We start from the raw sequence: 17,799 nt of genomic DNA, 5'->3' as shown, positions 1-17,799 counted from the left end.
TTAATGGGATGTTCAAAGTATCTTCCACCATAAACACTGGTGCAAAATATTTGTTAAATTCCTCTGCCATTTCCTTGTCTCCCATAACTATCTCCCTGGATTCATTTTCTAAGGGGTTTATGTTCACTTTGACCTTTCACTTCCATTTTATATATTTAAAGGAGCTCTTTGTCAGTTTTGTATATTCTTCGTTAGTTTGTCCTTTTAGCTTATTTTCTCTCTTTATTATCTTTTTAGTCTGTTGCTGGATTCTGAATTTATCCCAGATTTCGGAGCTATCATTGACCTTTGCCTCCTTATGTGCTTTTTCTTTCAAGTTAATACTCTCCATAACTCCCTTTGTTAGCCATGGTTAGTTTATCCCTCTCTTGGAACCTTTCCTCCTTACTGGGATATGTTTTTGCTGAGAGTCATGAATTACCTCTTTCAATGTCTGCCTGTGCTTGTTCACTGTCTTTCTTGCTAATTTATTCACCCAGTTCACTTTTTAGCTAACTCTGTCCTCATTCATTGTGATTCCCTGTATATAGTTTGAGCACAGTTGTTTCCGACCCAAGTTTCTCACTCTCAAACAAATATTCAATTGTTTCATATTTTGAACACTACTTCCGTGGGCATCTTTTGCTCTGAGGTTATTTATTAAACCTGCCTCATTACCCATTACCAGATTCAGGATAGCCTGTCCCCTGGTTGTCTCCATGACATTGCTCTAGGAAACTATCCCAAATGCAGTTTATGAATTTGTTGTTACAGCTATCCATACCAACTTGATTAACCCAATCAACATGAACATTAAAGTTACCAATAAATGTTGCTCTATTCTTTTCATATGCTCCAATTATTTGTTGATTTATACCCCCTTTCCAACATTGTGGCTACTGTTTGGGGATCTGTATACTATCCCGACCAATGTCTTCTTTCCCTTACTATTTTTCACCTCCACATAAATGGATTCTACTTAATCTGAGTCGAGAGCATCTCTCACAACTGTCCTCATTTTAGTTCTACCTCACCACCTTATCCTTCCCTCCTGTCTTTCCGAAAGGTCAAATATCCCTGGATTTTAGGTCCCCAGCTTTGAACTCCTTGCAACCACGTCTCTGCAATAGCTATGAGATCATATCCATTTACCTCGATTCGCACTGTCAGTTCATCTACCTTATTCCAAATGTGTTGTGCATTAAGTTACAAATTCTTTAGGCTTGCCTTTTTTAATCATCCGAACTTTCTTTCTACTGTGGCCCAATTTCCTCTCGCCCTTTATTATCCTGACTACCGTTTTTGCATTTTGCTGTTCTTTTATTGCTGTCCTCCTTTCACTACTTTTTCACCCTGCTTAGGATCCCATCCCCTTACCATTCTACTTTAAACCCTCCACAACCACACTATAGCAGATTTTCAGCCGAAGACATCTGTCCCGGTCCTCCACGAGTCTTACCCATCCAGGTTGTTCTGATCCCATCTCTTCCAGAACTGGACCCGATGTCCCAGGAATCTGAAACCTTCCCCCTGACACCATCTCTTCAGCCACATATTCATCTGACATATCCTGCTCATTCTACTCTGACTAGAACATGGCACTGGTAGTAATCCTGAGATCACTAGTTTTGAGGTCCTACTTTTCAACTTATTACCTAATGCCTTATATTATGCTTTTAGGACCTCATCCCTTTTTAAACTGTCATTTAAACCCAATATGTACCACAACAATGTGCACTAGGGTGGCAACATACCATTCTGGAGTCGCCTTTGAAGCCACAGAAACGCCATTCTATTCCCCTTACAATTGAATTTCCCTATAACTATTGCATTCCCACCCTTTTTACTCCACTCCTGTGCAGCAGAGCTAACCGTGATGTAACAAATATGGCTGAGAAGCCATTCCGCTCAACAGTATCCAAAGAGGTATTGCAGGGGAATTGCCCAAGGAAATTTCTGCACTGCCTGCCTAGTCATCCTGCTCTGCCTGGTGGTCACACAATGCTTTCCTGCCTATGGGGTCTGTGCCTGTGGTATGACCTCTTTTCTATATACGTGCTATCCACAAAACTCTCCACCTTGCGGATGCTCCAGGGTAACCCAGCTGCCTATCCAGCTCAGAAACCCGGGCTTCCAGGAGCTGCAGCAGGGGACATTTCCTGCAAGGGGTGGCATGGTGGCAGTGGGTAGCACGGTTGTCTCATACTGTCAGGGACCCAGATTGAATTCCAGCCTTCGGTGACTGTGTGGAGTTTGCACATTCTCCCAGTGTCTGCGTGGGTTTCTTCTGGCTGCCTTGGTTTCCTCCCACAGTCCAAACATTTTTGAATGATTTCCATGCCATTATCGACATTTAATACTGGTTTTCAGAATTTTATGCTCTTTCCTGAAAGCTTTCCACTGTTGTGGTGTAATTTGAATGTCATTAGTAGTTCATTCAAGTCGCAATTTTGGGTCAACTTAGATAGTGAATGCTGGCATACTAATTCATTGTGAGTTTGGCAGAACCAAATTCACGAGATATGCAGACATTTTCTAGCAGGGACACTGGTGATTTGTGTTTGTTAACTATAATAGAAGCGACTTTCGGGTGCGGCTATGCAGAGCTAGGTCGCATATTCGGTAGCTCCCGCTTGGAACGGACTTTTGGGCTCTTTTACAGGGCCCCCACGGCATTTGTTTGACATTTCCCGGTGTGGCAAGAAGACTGCAACATTCCCCTGACAGTGTCCCCCAGGAATGTTATGTCTTTTGGCTACCAGACCCGGCAGAAACAGTAAAAGGTTTGGCTGCAACAGGATAAACAGGGCCTCTTCCAGCATGCAGGCGGGGGAAGGGCAAGCTTAAAGCTGCAAACTGACCTGAGGGCCTTTATCAAAAGTGAATTCTAACAGCAGAGGGAACAGCTGTGAAAAGATCTCACCAAGGCCATTGAAGAAGCGGGGACGAGGCTTCCGGTGGCGGCCATGGAGGAATAGGTCGTGCATTCGGCAGCTCCCGTCTGGAATGGACTCTTAGACCTTTTTCAGGAGTTTCCACAGACATTTTGGGGCAGATTGGTGAAGCGAACACTGCCTAAAGGATTCCCTCTCGTGACTTTTGGGCTCTTTTCAGGGCCCCCAAGGGCACTTGTTCGACGTTTCCCGGTGTGGGAAGGAGTTAATAATAGCTCCCCGTCAGTATATGGCTTTAACTAGGAGCGGGGTGACAAAAAAGGTGGTGGTGGACCAGAAGAAGGGAGGGAAGAAGGACAAAATGGTGGCGGGCGGAGACCAGGCAGCGTGGAGGCAGTGGGCGGAGGAGCAACAGGAGGGTATCCAGCGCTGCCTCAGAGAGATTAAAACGGACCTGCTAGAGCCGATGAAGGCTTCTATTGATAAGCTGCCGGAGACACAGACGGCCCAGAGGGTGGCAATCCGAGAGGCTCAACAAAAGATCTCTGACAATGAGGACGAGATCTTAGTCCTGGCGGTAAAGGTGGAGGCGCATGAGGCGCTCCACAAGAAATGGCAGGAGTGGTTCGAGGAGATGGAGAATCGGTCGAGGCGGAAGAATCTGCCGATTCTGGGCCTCCCGGAGGGGCTGGAGGGGCCGGACGTGGGGGCCTATGTGGTCACCATGTTAAACTCGCTGATGGGAGCGGGGTCCTTCCAGGGGCCCCTGGAGCTGGAAGGGGCCCATAGAGTGCTGGAGAGGAGGCCCAAGGCTAACGAGCCTCCGCGGGCGGTGCTGGTGCGGTTCCATCGGTTCGTCGATCGGGAGTGTGTGCTCAGGTGGGCCAAGAAGGAGAGGAGCAGCAGGTGGGAGAACGTGGAGGTTCGGATATATCAGGACTGGAGTGTGGAGGTGGCGAAGAGGAGGGCCGGGTACAATTGAGCGAAGGCGGTGCTGCACAGGAAGGGGGTGAAGTTTGGCATGACTGGGTTACCTACAAGGACCGGCACCATTATTTTGAGCCTCCGGAGGAGGCGTGGGCCTTTGTTCAGGCCGAGAAGCTGGACACAGACTGAGGGTCGGGATGGGCGATTGGGGACTGCGGTGGATATGTTATACCTATTTTTGGTTCGCGGGGGGGGGGGGCCTTTGCATTGTTTTGGGTTTCTTTTTCTCTGTGTTTTTCTCTTTCGGGTTGGGGAGGGTGAATGGGGCGGGTTTGGCACTGTTTTGGTTGGTGGCGGGGCCTGGTAGGTGGAGAGCGCGGGATTTTTTTCCCGCGCCGACGACTCGGGGGTGTGGGGGGGGGGTGGGGGGGGGTGGGGGGGTGTGGTGGGGGTGGGGGGGGGGGTGGGGGGGGGTGGGGGGGGTGTGGTGGGGGGGGGGTGGGGGGGGGGGGGGGGTGGGGGGGGTGGGGGGGGGGGTGGGGGGGGTGGGGGGGGGTGTGGGGGGGGGGGGTGGGGGGGTGTGGGGGGGGGGGTGTGGGGTGGGGGGGGGTGGGGGGGGGGGTGGGGGGGGGCACTCGGGGCGGGGAAGCGAGGATTGTTTCCCGTGCGGGCGCATCAGCTTTGGAAGTGGGATGCAGCTAGGGAGATCAGGGGAGGGAGCGTGGTGCGGAGTGGGGTTGGCATCAATGGGGTCTTCAGGGACTTCTACGAGGAATTGTACCGATCCGAGCCCCCATGGGAGGAGGGAGGGATGGGCCGTTTCCTGGACCAATTGAGGTTTCCAAAGGTTGAAGAGGGACTGGGGGCCCCGATTGGGCTGGAGGAGCTGATCAAAGGGATAGGAAGCATGCAGGCGGGGAAGGCACCGGGGCCGGACGGTTTCCTGGTCGAGTTCTATAAAAAATATATGGACCTGTTGGGCCCGCTGTTAGTTAGGACCTTCAATGAGGCGGGGGGGGGGGGGGCTTTACCGCCGACGATGTCCCGGGCACTGATCTCCTTGATCCTGAAGCGGGACAAGGATCCCCTGCAATGTGGGTCTTACAGACCGATTTCCTTGCTAAATGTAGATGCCAAGGTGCTGGCGAAGGTCTTAGCCTTGAGGATTGTGTGCCGCAGATCATCCATGAAGACCAGACGGGGTTTGTGAAGGGGAGACAGTTGAACGCGAATGTGCGGAGGCTTTTGAACGTTATCATGATGCCGACGAGGGAGAGGGAGGCAGACATAGTGGTGGCGATGGACGCTGAGAAAGCCTTCGATAGGGTAGAGTGGGGGTACCTGTGGGAGGTGCTGAAGTGGTTCGGGTTTGGGGAGGGGTGTGTCAGGTGGATTAGGCTGTTGTATGAGGTCCCGATGGCGAGTGTGGCCACAAATAGGAGGAGGTCCGAGTACTTTCAGTTGCACCGAGGGATGAGACAGGGGTGTCCCCTGTCCCCCCTGCTCTTCGCACTGGCGATTGAACCCCTGGCTATGGCACTGAGAGAGTCGAGGAACTGGAGGGGGTTGGTGCGGGGTGGGGAGGAGCATAGGGTGTCGCTTTATGCGGACGACCTGCTGCTGTATGTGGCGGACCCGGTGGGAGGAATGCCAGAGGTAATGAGGATGCTTAGGGAATTCGGGGACTTTTCGGGGTACAAGCTCAATATGGGGAAGAGCGAGTTGTTCGTAGTTCAGCTAGGGGACCAGGAGAGGGGGATTGGCGAGCTCCCATTAAAAAGGGCGAAGAGGAGTTTCAGATATTTGGGGGTCCAGGTGGCCAGGAGCTGGGGGGCCCTGCAAAGGCTTAACTTTACAAGGCTGGTGGAGCAAATGGAGGAGGAGTTCAAGAGGTGGGACGCGTTGCCGCTGTCCCTGGCGGGTAGGGTGCAGTCAATCAAAATGACGGTGCTCCCAAGGTTTTTGTTCCTGTTCCAGTGCCCCCCCGTGTTTATCCCGAAGGCTTTTTCCAGGCGGGTTAACAGGAGTATAATGGGGTTTGTGTGGGCGCGAGGGACTCCGAGGGTGAGAAGGGTGTTCCTGGAGCGGAGTAGAGATAGGGGTGGGCTGGCGCTGCCCAACCTCTGTGGGTACTACTGGGCCGCCAATGCGACAATGGTGCGCAAGTGGGTGATGGAGGGGGAGGGGGCTGCATGGAAGAGGCTGGAGACAGCGTCCTGTGTGGGTACGAGTCTGGGGGCGCTGGCAATGGCGCCGCTGCCGCTCCCTCCAAGGAGGTATACCACGAGCCCGGTGGTGGTGGCGGCCCTCAAAATGTGGGGGCAGTGGAGGCGGCATAGGGGGGAAGTTAGGGCCTCGGCGTGGACCCCATTACGGGGGAACCACCGGTTCGCCCCAGGAAGAACAGGTGGAGGGCTTTCGGGGTGGCACAGGGCAGGCATACGAAAGTTGGGGGACCCGTTTGTGGACGGGAAGTTCGCGAGCTTGGGTGAGCTGAAGGAGAAGTACGGACTCCCCCCGGGGAACACCTTCAGGTACTTACAGGTAAGGGAGTTTGCCAGACGGCAGGTGGTGGAATTCCCACGGCTACTGCCACACACAGTACAGGACAGGGTGCTCTTGGGGGGGGGGGGGGGGGCGGGGGGGGGAGATCTCGGAAACTTACCGGGTGATGCAGGAGGAGGAGGAGGCCTCGGTGGTGGAGTTGAAAGGTAAGTGGGAGGAGGAGTTGGGAGAGGAGATCGAAGAGGGGACGTGGGCAGATGCCCTAGGGAGGGTGAACTCTTCCTCTTCATGCGCGAGGCTCAGCCTCATACAGTTTAAGGTGCTGCACAGGGCACACATGACCGGGACAAGGATGAGCAGGTTCTTTGGGGGTGAGGACAGGTGTGTTAGGTGCTCAGGGAGCCCAGCTAATCACACCCATATGTTCTGGGCATGCCCATAGCTGGAGGAATTTTGGAAGGGCGTAGCGAGGACGGTGTCGAGGGTGGTAGGATCCAGGGTCTTTTTGTTTGTGTTATTTACACTGGAGGGTCTGAGGGGGTGTATACACCTGTTGTCTTAAGTCGGGGTGTTAATGTTAATTTATTATTTAGGCACAGGGGGAGAGGGGTTTGGGGGGTTGCTTTTTTAGATTGTGTTTTGTACTTAACCCTGTTGGGTTCCTTTTTCTTTCTCATTTTGTTGTTGATATTTTATGAAAACTTTTAAGAAAAATTATTTTTTAAAAAAACTATAATGGAAGCAAATTATTTTATTAGTGCCAGTGTTCAAAATTGGCATTGAATCATTTTCACAATTGCCCTGCTGTTTTATATTTCAGCTGATGAGAACACGAATCCCAAAGAGCAGTCCGAGCATAGCACAGGTATTGATCTGATGAAGGATCATGCATTATTTCAATAGTTTGCTGCTGACTTTATTCATATTCATCATTTGAGTTCAATTTAAGTAGCATTTCGTATGATAGCCTTTGAATCTGTTGAAAGAAACCTGAATATTCAGCCTTGGAAAGGGTCCAGAGGAGGTTCATAAGAATGATCCCTGGAATGAAGAGCTTGTCATATGAGGAACGGTTGAGGTCTCTGGGTCTGCATTTGTTGGACTTTAGAAGGATAAGGGGGGATCTAATCAAAACTTACAGGATACTGCAAGGCCTGGATCGAGTGGACATGGAGAGGATGTTTCTAGGAAAAACAGAGGGCACAATCTCAGACAAAATGGATGATCTTTTAAAACAGATATGGGGGCATTTCTTCAGCCAGAGTGTGGTGAATCTGTGGAACTCTTTGCTGCAGAAGGCTGTGGAGCCCAAATCACCGAGTGTCTTTAAGACTGAGATAAATAGGTTCTTCATTAATAAGGGGTTATGGGGAGAAGGCAGGAAAATGGGGATGAGAAAAATATCAGCCATGATTGAATAGCAGAGGCCACTCGATGAGCCGAGTGGCCTAATTCTGCTCCTGTGTCTTATGGTCTAATGGAAACCTGAAATCGCCGTGTCCTGCAATAATGGGCTGAATTGTCTACTGTATTGACAGAACCCATCAAACTGGAAATTCCTGCATGTGGTACACACATGCTAGCAATTAGCTCAGAATACTCTGGAGGAGGCAGTCAGGGCCGTTCCACTGTGTAAGCCATCATCTAAAATGAGGTCATGAGGAAGAAAATAGGGAAGAGGGCGTAATGGTTTTTGTTGAGGGCAGGGGTGAGGATTACATAGCAAAGGGATGGGGAAATGGTTCGCAAAGGGCGGTATGACAATACATGATGTGTGGTGAAAGACATAGAACATACAGTGCAGAAGGAGACCATTCGGCCCATCGAGTCTGCACCAACCCACTTAAGCCCTCACTTCCACCCTATCCCTGTAACCGACCCACTTAAGCCCTCACTTCCACCCTATCCCCTTAACCCAAAAAACCCTCTTCACCTTTTTGGTCACTAAGGACAATTTATCATGGCCAATCCACCTAACCTGCACGTCTTTGGACTGTGGGAGGAAATCGCAGCACCCAGAGGAAACCCACGTAGACACGGGGAGAACGTGCAGACTCCTCACAGACAGTGACCCAGCAGGGAAGGGACCCTGGTGCTGTGAAGCCACAGTGCTAGCCACTTGTGCTACCATAATGCGGGATTTAAGAAAAGGGAAACAATTTTTTAGCAATGCAAAGGAAGTAGCATGCATCAGAATAGGAAACTGTTGACAAGAAGAGAGTGATAATGATTGGCAAGAAGAGCGTGAAGGTAGTCAGGAGAAATGTATTAGATGGCAGTGGGAGGATTGTAGGTGGTAGTGAAAAGGATAAATAGATAGCAGTGGAGGAGTGAGATGAGAAACTGGAAAGGATGGAAAAGTTAACGGATCAATAAGCGGAATGATAATCGAGTATCGCAGGATGGGACTGATTGCAAATTTAGAGTGTCCCTTCAGATAGCATTTGCAAACTGAATTAAGGGCTATGTATCTCAATAGTTGATGTACCTTGATATTCTGACATAAAAATTAAGACTTTTTTTCTCTCATAGCTGCATTTGCTCGCCATCTACATCCTGCTGTCTTCCATTGTTCTTCTATTTATCTTCCACTATCCTTTTTTACTTTCCTCGTGTACTGCACTTCTTGCATACATTCTTATGTGTCAGAACTTCACATTTTTGGTCTTCCAAAAGTTTGCCACGTGCCATTCTCTTCATCAGTGCCTCTTACATGTACTCCTAGAATATTATACTCAATTTGTATATTTTATCTTAAAGCCCAGGTCACAAAGATAAATGCTAAATGGACTGGGATGTACCTCTATCCAGATGGTCTTCCTATCAGTATCCCAGTGAAACCAAAGCCACAGCCTCGGCCAGTATTGGCACGTCAAGAAGTCACTGCAACACAGGGAGGTGAGGAAAGAGAATGTCATATGAGAGATTGGAGTAAAGGCCTGATGGCCTTCAGGGTGTAGTAGAAACTGGAGAAGTGAGGTGGGCAATACTCTGTATTTACTACTACTAAGCTGGGCAATACAGGATCTGAAGACTCTGCTATCTGCTTGTACATTTATATCTGCGATTTTGATTTATCCTGGCATAAGTTAGTTAGCACATAGTGGAAAAAGACAGATCAGGAAGAATGTACAATACTTTTAAACTCATTGTTTATTTTTAATATTTGTATGGAATTATGACGGTTTTACAATACTAGATTACGATACATCAAGGGGCAAAAAACATTTGTAGGGGTGGTATGCAGACCACCAAACTGCAGTGGTAATGTTGGGAATAGCATTAGACAGGAAATAAGATATGCATGTGATCTGTGATTATGGATGACTTTAATCTGCATATAGATTGGGAGATTCAAATTAGTCACAGTACAATAGAGGACAAATTTCTGAAGTGTATAAAGGATGGTTTTCTGGACCAGTATGTTGAGGAACCAACAAGGGAACAGTCCATCTTGGACTGGGTGTTGTGCAATGAGAAAGGATTAGTCGGCAATCTAGTTTTGAGAGAACCCTTGGGGAATGAGTGACCATAATATGTTAGAATTCTTTATCGAGGTGGGTAGTGAGTTAGTTGATTCTGAAACCAGGGTCCTGAATCTCAATAAAAGTAATATGATGGTATGAGACAAGAGCTGGCTATGATGGACTGGAAACATTACTGAAAGGAAGGACAATGGACAGGCAATTGCAGGCATTCAAGGAATGGGTACATTCCAAAAGTTGTTTATTCCTATTTGGCGCAAGAGTAGAAAGGGAACTGTGGCAAAACCATGGCTTACAAGGGAAAATAGAGGTAGTATTAGATTCAAAGAAGAGGCATACATATTAGCCAGAAAAAGCAATAGACCTGAGGATTGGGAACAGTTTAAAATTCAGCAAAGGCAGACCAAGGGATTAATTAAGATGGGGAAAATACAATTTGAATGTAAACTAGCGGGGAACATAAAAATTGAATCTGAAAGTTTCTACAGGTATGTAAAGAGAAAAAGATTGAATAAAAATGAATGTAGGCCCCTTACAGTCAGAAACAGGTTAATTCATAAAGGGAATAAAGAAGGCTGATGAACAAAATTCGTAGTTTGCTTCTGTCTTCACAAAAGAAGACATGAATAATGTACCGGAAGTTCTGAGTAACACCAGTTTTAGTGAGGAGCTGAAGGAAATTAGAGTTAGTAAAGAAATAGTTTTGGGGAAATTAATGGACAAATCTCCAGGGCCTGATAATCTTCTTCCCAGAGTACTTAAGGAAGTAGACCTAGAAATAGTAGACCTATTCGTGGTAATTTTCCAAAATTCTTTGGACTCTGAAATGGTTCCTAGATAGCCAAAGGGTAGTTAATATAATCCCACTATTCAAAAAGAGAGGTAGAGCGAAAACCGGGAACTACAGACTAATGAGCCTAACATTGGCAGCAGGGAAGTTGCTAGAATCCATTACCAAGTATTTCATAGCACAGCATTTGGAAAGCAGTGGTGTAATCGGACAAAGTCAGCATGGATTTACAAAATGAAAATCATGTTTCACAAACCTACTACAATTTTTTTGAAGATATAACTGGTAGAGTTGACCAGAGAGAACTGGTGGATGTGGTTTGTTTTGACTTTCTGAAGGCTTTCGACAAGGTCTCACATAGCAGATTACTATGTAATGTTAAAGGGCATGGGATTACGGGTAGTGTCTTGAGATGAATAGAAAGCTGGATAGCAGACAGGAAGCAAAACGTTGGAATAAATGGGTCTTTTATTGATTGGCAGGCAGTGACGAATGGGGTACCGCAGGGATCTGTGCTAGGACCCCAACTGTTCACATTATTTATTAATAATTTGGACGATGGGACTTCCGGGTGCGGCGATGACCAGCTAAGTCGCACGTTTCGGCAGTTCCCGGTGGAACGGACTTTTGGGCTCTTAATGAGAGCCCCAACGGCAATTTTAACGGCTAAAAGCACTGTGCGGTAAACCAGAAGGGAATCCCCCCGGACACGGATGGAAAAAGGAGAGGAAAGTGGCCGGATTGCGGTGGATCCTTTAGAGCAGCGGCAAGGAAGGCAAGCAAAAACCAAGATGGCGTCGGAAGGTGGCAGTTTAATATGGGGCCCTGAACAACACGAGTTCTTGAAGCGCTGCGTGGAAGAACTTAAAAAGGAGATGAAGAAGGAGCTGTTGGCCCCGATATTACAGGCGATTGAAGGGCTAAAGGATGAGCAAAAGACCCAGGAGCAGGAGCTTCGGGTCGTGAAGGCAAAGGCTGCCGAGAACGAGGACGATATACAGGGCCTGGTGGTGAAGACGGAGATGCACGAGGCATACCATAAACGGTGTGTGGAAAGGCTGGAGGTGCTGGAGAATAATGCGAGGAGGAAGAATTTAGGGATTCTTGGTCTTCCCGAGGGTGCAGAGGGGGCGGACGTCGGGGCATATGTGAGCACGATGCTGCACTCGTTAATTGGATCGGAGGCCCCGGCTGATCCGCTGGAGGTGGAGGGAGCATACCGAGTGATGGCGCGAGGACCGAGAGCAGGAGAAATTCCTAGAGCCATAGTGGTGAGATTCCTCCGTTTTAAGGACAGAGAGATGGTCCTCAGATGGGCAAAGAAAACTCGGAGCAGTAAATGGGAGAACGCGGTGATCCGCGTATATCAGGATTGGAGTGCGGAGGTGGCGAGAAGGAGGGCGAGCTTTAATTGGGCCAAGGCGGTGCTTCATAAAAGGAAGGTCAAATTTGGAATGCTGCAGCCGGCAAGACTGTGGGTCACACATCAAGGGAAACACCACTACTTTGAAACGGCGGATGAGGCATGGACATTTATTGTCGAAGAGAAATTGGAATAAGTGGGTTATATAAAAAAAAAAGAGCGTTTGAGACAAAGTGGTGGGGCGAAGAGGGGGGAAAAAGGGGGGAGAGGAGAGATGATTTTTAAGTTGTTAATCCTGCGACCCGGTAACTTTTCTCTCTTCCCCTTGTTGTGGGGGAGGGAGGGAGGTGGAGGAGCTGGGGGCGTCGGCCATTGGGGGCGGGGCCAAAAGGGAAGCGCGGGCTTTGTTCCCGCGCTATGATAATGATGGCGGGAACAGGGAAGCAGGAAGGAGGGGGCGTCGCACACTGCGAGCCGAGGTCACGGGGGGAAGCCGAGGTCGGCCAGAGTTTGCTGACTTCTGGGAGCAACATGGGGGGTGCAATTACGCTAGTGAGGGATCTAGTGGGGGGGGGGGGTTTAACTGGGTTGCTGCTGCTGGGGAGAAGGGGGAGCTGGTATGGGGTGGGGTGGGCGCCACCTGGGGGGGACACAGCTACGTGGGAACCGGGTGAGGAGCTGGTTAAAAAAAAGGGGATGGCTAGTCGACAAGGGGGGGGGGGGGTAAAAGAGCCCCCCAACCCGGCTGATCACGTGGAATGTGAGAGGGCTGAACGGGCCGATAAAGAGGGCACGGGTACTCGCACACCTAAAGAAACTTAAGGCAGATGTGGTTATGCTACAGGAGACGCATTTGAAACTGATAGACCAGGTCAGACTACGCAAAGGATGGGTGGGGCAGGTGTTTCATTCGGGGCTAGATGCGAAAAACAGGGGGGTGGCTATACTAGTGGGGAAGCGGGTAATGTTTGAGGCAAAGACCATAGTGGCGGATAGTGGGGGCAGATACGTGATGGTGAGTGGCAAATTACAGGGGGAGGCGGTGGTCTTAGTGAACGTATATGCCCCGAACTGGGATGATGCCAACTTTATGAGGCGCATGATAGGACGTATCCCGGACCTAGAGGCGGGGAAGCTGGTAATGGGTGGAGATTTTAACACCGTGCTGGAACCAGGGCTGGACAGTTCGAGGTCCAGGACCGGAAGGAGGCCGGCAGCAGCTAGGGTGCTTAGGGACTCTATGGAGCAGATGGGAGGAGTAGACGCCTGGAGATTTAGTAGACCTAGGAGTAAGGAGTTTTCGTTTTTCTCCTTTGTCCACAAAGTTTATTCACGGATAGACTTTTTTGATTTGGGAAGGGCGCTGATCCCGAAGGTGACGGGGACGGCGTATACGGCTATAGCTATGTCGGATCACGCTCCACATTGGGTGGACTTGGAGATAGGGGAGGAAAAAGAACAACGTCCACCCTGGAGAATGGACATGGGACTATTGGCGGACGAGGGGGTGTGCTTAAGGGTGAGGGGGTGTATTGAAAGGTACTTGGAACTCAATGATAATGGGGAGGTCCAGATAAGAGTGGTCTGGGAGGCGCTGAAGGCAGTGGTTAGAGGGGAGCTGATATCAATCAGGGCACATAAAGGAAAGCAGGAGGGTAGGGAACGGGAGCGGTTGCTGAAAGAACGTCTGAGGGTGGACAGGCAATATGCGGAGGCACCGGAGGAGGGACTATACAGGGAAAGGCAAAGGCTACATGTAGAATTTGATTTGCTGACTACGGGTAATGCAGAGGCACAGTGGAGGAAGGCACAGCGTGTACAGTACGAATATGGGGTGAAGGCGAGCAGGTTGCTGGCCCATCAACTGAGGAAAAGGGGAGCAGCGAGGGAGATAGGGGGAGTGAGAGATGAGGAGGGAGAGATGGAGCGGGGAGCGGAGAGAGTGAATGGAGTGTTCAAGGCAGTCTATGAAAGATTATATGAAGCTCAGCCCCCGGATGGGAAGGAGAGAATGATGTGTTTTCTGGACCAGCTGGAATTTCCTAAGGTGGAGGAGCAGGAGAGGGTGGGACTGGGAGCACAGATTGAAACGGAGGAAGTAGTGAAAGGAATTAGGAGCATGCAGGCGGGGAAGGCCCCGGGACCAGACGGATTCCCAGTTGAATTTTATAGGAAATATGTGGACTTGCTGGCCCCGCTACTGATGAGAACCGTTAATGAGGCGAGGGAAAGGGGGCAGCTGCCCCCGACTATGTCAGAGGCAGCCATATCGCTCCTCCTAAAGAAGGAAAAAGACCCGCTGCAATGTGGGTCCTATAGGCCTATTTCCCTCCTGAACGTGGACGCTAAGATTCTGGCCAAAGTAATGGCAATGAGGATAGAGGATTGTGTCCCGGGGGTGGTCCATGAGGACCAAACTGGGTTTGTGAAGGGGAGACAGCTGAATACGAATGTACGGAGGCTGCTAGGGGTAATGATGATGCCCCCACCAGAGGGAGAAGCGGAGACAGTGGTGGCGATGGATGCTGAGAAAGCATTTGATAGAGTGGAGTGGGATTATTTGTGGGAGGTGCTGAGGAGATTCGGCTTTGGAGATGGGTATATTAGATGGGTACAGCTGCTGTATAGGGCCCCGATGGCGAGCGTAGTCACGAATGGACGGGGGTCTGAATATTTTCGGCTCCATAGAGGGACGAGGCAGGGATGTCCTCTGTCCCCATTATTGTTTGCACTGCCGATTGAGCCCCTGGCAATAGCATTGAGGGGTTCCAGGAAGTGGAGGGGAGTACTCGGGAGGAGAAGAACACCGGGTATCTCTGTATGCGGATGATTTGTTATATGTGGCGGACCCGGCGGAGGGGATGCCAGAGATAATGCGGATACTTGGGGAGTTTGGAGTTTTTTCAGGGTATAAATTGAACATGGGGAAAAGTGAGTTGTTTGTGGTGCATCCAGGGGAGCAGAGCAGAGAAATAGAGGACACAGCATTTTGGAAGGTAACAAGGGACTTTCGGTACTTGGGGATCCAGATAGCCAAGAATTGGGGTACATTGCATAGGCTAAATTTAACGCGGTTGGTGGAGCAGATGGAGGAGGACTTTAAGAGATGGGACATGGTGTCCCTGTCACTGGCAGGGAGGGTGCAGGCGGTTAAAATGGTGGTCCTCCCGAGATTCCTTTTTGTGTTTCAGTGCCTCCCAGTGGTGGTCACGAAGACTTTTTAAAAAAGAATTGAGAAGAGTATTATGAGTTGTGTGGGCCGGGAAGACCCGAGAGTGAGGAGGGGATTTTTGCAGCGTAGTAGGGATAGGGGGGGGCTGGCACTACCGAGCCTAAGTGAGTACTACTGGGCCGGCAATATCTCAATGGTGTGTAAGTGGATGGGAGAAGAGGAGGGAGCGGCGTGGAAGAGATTGGAGAGGGCGTCCTGCAGGGGGACTAGCCTACAAGCTATGGTGACGGCGCCGTTGCCGTTCTCACCGAAGAAATACACCACAAGCCCGGTGGTGGTGGCTAGACTGAAAATTTGGGGGCAGTGGAGACGGCATAGGGGAAAGACGGGAGCCTCGGTGCGGTCCCCGATAAGAAATAACCATAGGTTTCTTCCGGGGAGAATAGATGGGGGATTTGGAGCATGGCAAAGAGTAGGGGTAACACAATTGAGAGATCTGTTCGTAGATGGGACGTTTGCGAGTCTGGGAGCGCTGACGGAAAAATATGGGTTGCCCCAAGGGAATGCATTTCGGTATATGCAACTGAGGGCTTTTGCGAGGCAACAGGTGAGGGAATTCCCGCAGCTCCCGACGCAGGAGGTGCAGGACAGAGTGATCTCAGAGACATGGGTGGGGGACGGTAAGGTGTCAGACATATATAGGGAAATGAGGGACGAGGGGGAGATCATGGTAGACGAGCTGAAAGGGAAATGGGAAGAAGAGCTGGGGGAGGAGATTGAGGAGGGGCTGTGGGCTGATGCCCTAAGTAGGGTAAACTCATCGTCCTCGTGTGCCAGGCTAAGCCTGATACAATTTAAGGTGTTACACAGGGCGCATATGACTGGAGCACGGCTCAGTAAATTTTTTGGAGTAGAGGATAGGTGTGCGAGATGCTCGAGAAGCCCAGCGAATCATACCCACATGTTCTGGTCATGCCCGGCACTACAGGGGTTTTGGGTGGGGGTGGCAAAAGTGCTTTCGAAGGTGGTGGGGGTCCAGGTCGAACCAAGCTGGGGGCTGGCTATATTTGGGTTTGAAAAGAGCCGGGAGTGCAGGAGGCGAAAGAGGCTGATGTTTTGGCCTTTGCGTCCCTAGTAGCCCGGCGCAGGATATTGTTAATGTGGAAGGAAGCCAAGCCCCTGGGTGTGGAGACCTGGATAAATGACATGGCAGGGTTTATAAAGTTGGAACGGATTAAGTTTGTTCTAAGGGGGTCGGCTCAAGGGTTCACCAGGCGGTGGCAACCGTTCGTCGAATACCTCACAGAAAGATAGAGGGAATGGAAAAGAAGAAGACAGCAGCAGCAACTTGGGTTGGGGGGGGGGGGGGGGGGGGAGGAATTAGAAGGACTCTCAGGGATGTTATTGTATATGTATAGGTATTTGGTATATGTAATTGTATATTGGATTGTTGGATTGTATTTTTGGAGAGTATTTATCGTGGACAAGGCAGTTGCCATTTAGTTTTGTTTTTGATTTTGTTCATATATTATTTATTTATTTTTTTTAAACTGGCCATTGTTATTTATATTGTTTTATTGATGTATAAAGGAAACACTATGTACTGTTATGTTTGGCCAAAAAATCTTGAATAAAATATATCTTAAAAAAAAGTAATAATAATAATTTGGACGATGGAACTAAATTTCTTATCTCCAAATTTGCAGGTGATACAAAATTGGGTGGGAGGGTAAACTGTGCCTCCATTACGCCCTTTTTATATAGCTCTTGGGGCGAAAGGGATCAAGGAATATGGGGAAAAGGCAGGATGAAAATGAATGGCAGAGCAGACACAAAGGGCCGAATGGCCTCCTTACTGTTGAAAATAGAAGCATGAGAAGTCTCACAACACCAGGTTAAAGTCTAACAGGTTTATTTGAAATCACTAGCTTTCAGAACGCTGCTCCTTCAGGCGAAGTGGAGGCAGGTTCACAGTCGCAGCATATATAGGAGAGACACAATTGCAAGATAATTATAGATTGGAATGTGAAGAATGGTTGAAATGTGTCTTTACAGGAACAAACCGTGTGAGTGGAGTGAGTGATAATCACAGGTAATCGAGATGTGAATTGTCTCAAGCCAGGACAGTTAGTAGGATTTTGCCAACCCGGGCAGTATGGTGGAGGTTACATGTAATGTGACATGAATCTGAGATCCCGGTTGAGGCCTTCCTCATGCGTGCGGATCTTGCCTACCAGTTTCTGCTTGCAATTCTATGTTGTGTATCTTGGAAGCCGCCTTGGTGAATGTTTACCCAAAGCTCTGAGGCTGAATGCCCTTGACTGCTGAAGTGTTCCCTGACTGGATGGGAATACTTCTGCCTGACGATAGTTGCACGGTGTCCGTTCATCTGTCTTATTTTCTATGCATGTTTCTATGTACCGTTTGAAACAGACGACCAAACCACTCTCCACCACCTTTCCAATGTTGTCCAGTTAGGTGGGATTGCACTCTCAGGATTCCATTCCTTCTAATCATAGCCACAGTAATGGCTTGCCTCTCTCTCCAACACCATTACCTCTGGTGTCCCCAAGATCTATCCTTGGTCCCCTTCTATTTCTCACCTACATGCCCGTTGGTAATATCGTCGTAACGTAGCATCTTTTTCCATATGCACACTGATGATAACCAGTCCTACCTCGGAC

The 17,799-nt window shown here is 49.4% G+C and overlaps 1 protein-coding gene across 18 annotated transcripts in view; it reads left to right on the top strand.

Annotated features, from left to right (window-relative positions):
* The window catches only part of LOC140425085 (uncharacterized), a 243,230-nt gene that overhangs the window by 108,076 nt on the left and 117,355 nt on the right, over positions 1–17,799 (top strand). For 10 of the 18 annotated variants that reach the window (XM_072508973.1, XM_072508969.1, XM_072508964.1 and 7 more), the window contains 2 exons: positions 7,126–7,170; positions 9,066–9,203. The exons of 3 other annotated variants lie outside the window; for them this stretch is intronic. In XM_072508973.1, the coding sequence (XP_072365074.1) occupies positions 7,126–7,170; positions 9,066–9,203 (183 nt within the window). The remainder of the gene's footprint in view (positions 1–7,125; positions 7,171–9,065; positions 9,204–17,799) is intronic. 5 more of the 18 variants (XM_072508972.1, XM_072508968.1, XM_072508958.1 and 2 more) reach the window with 2 other exon arrangements.

This window comes from Scyliorhinus torazame, chromosome 6, assembly GCF_047496885.1.
Source record: "Scyliorhinus torazame isolate Kashiwa2021f chromosome 6, sScyTor2.1, whole genome shotgun sequence".
NCBI classification, from domain to species: domain Eukaryota; kingdom Metazoa; phylum Chordata; class Chondrichthyes; order Carcharhiniformes; family Scyliorhinidae; genus Scyliorhinus; species Scyliorhinus torazame.
This window is presented reverse-complemented; position numbering and strand designations above follow the sequence as displayed.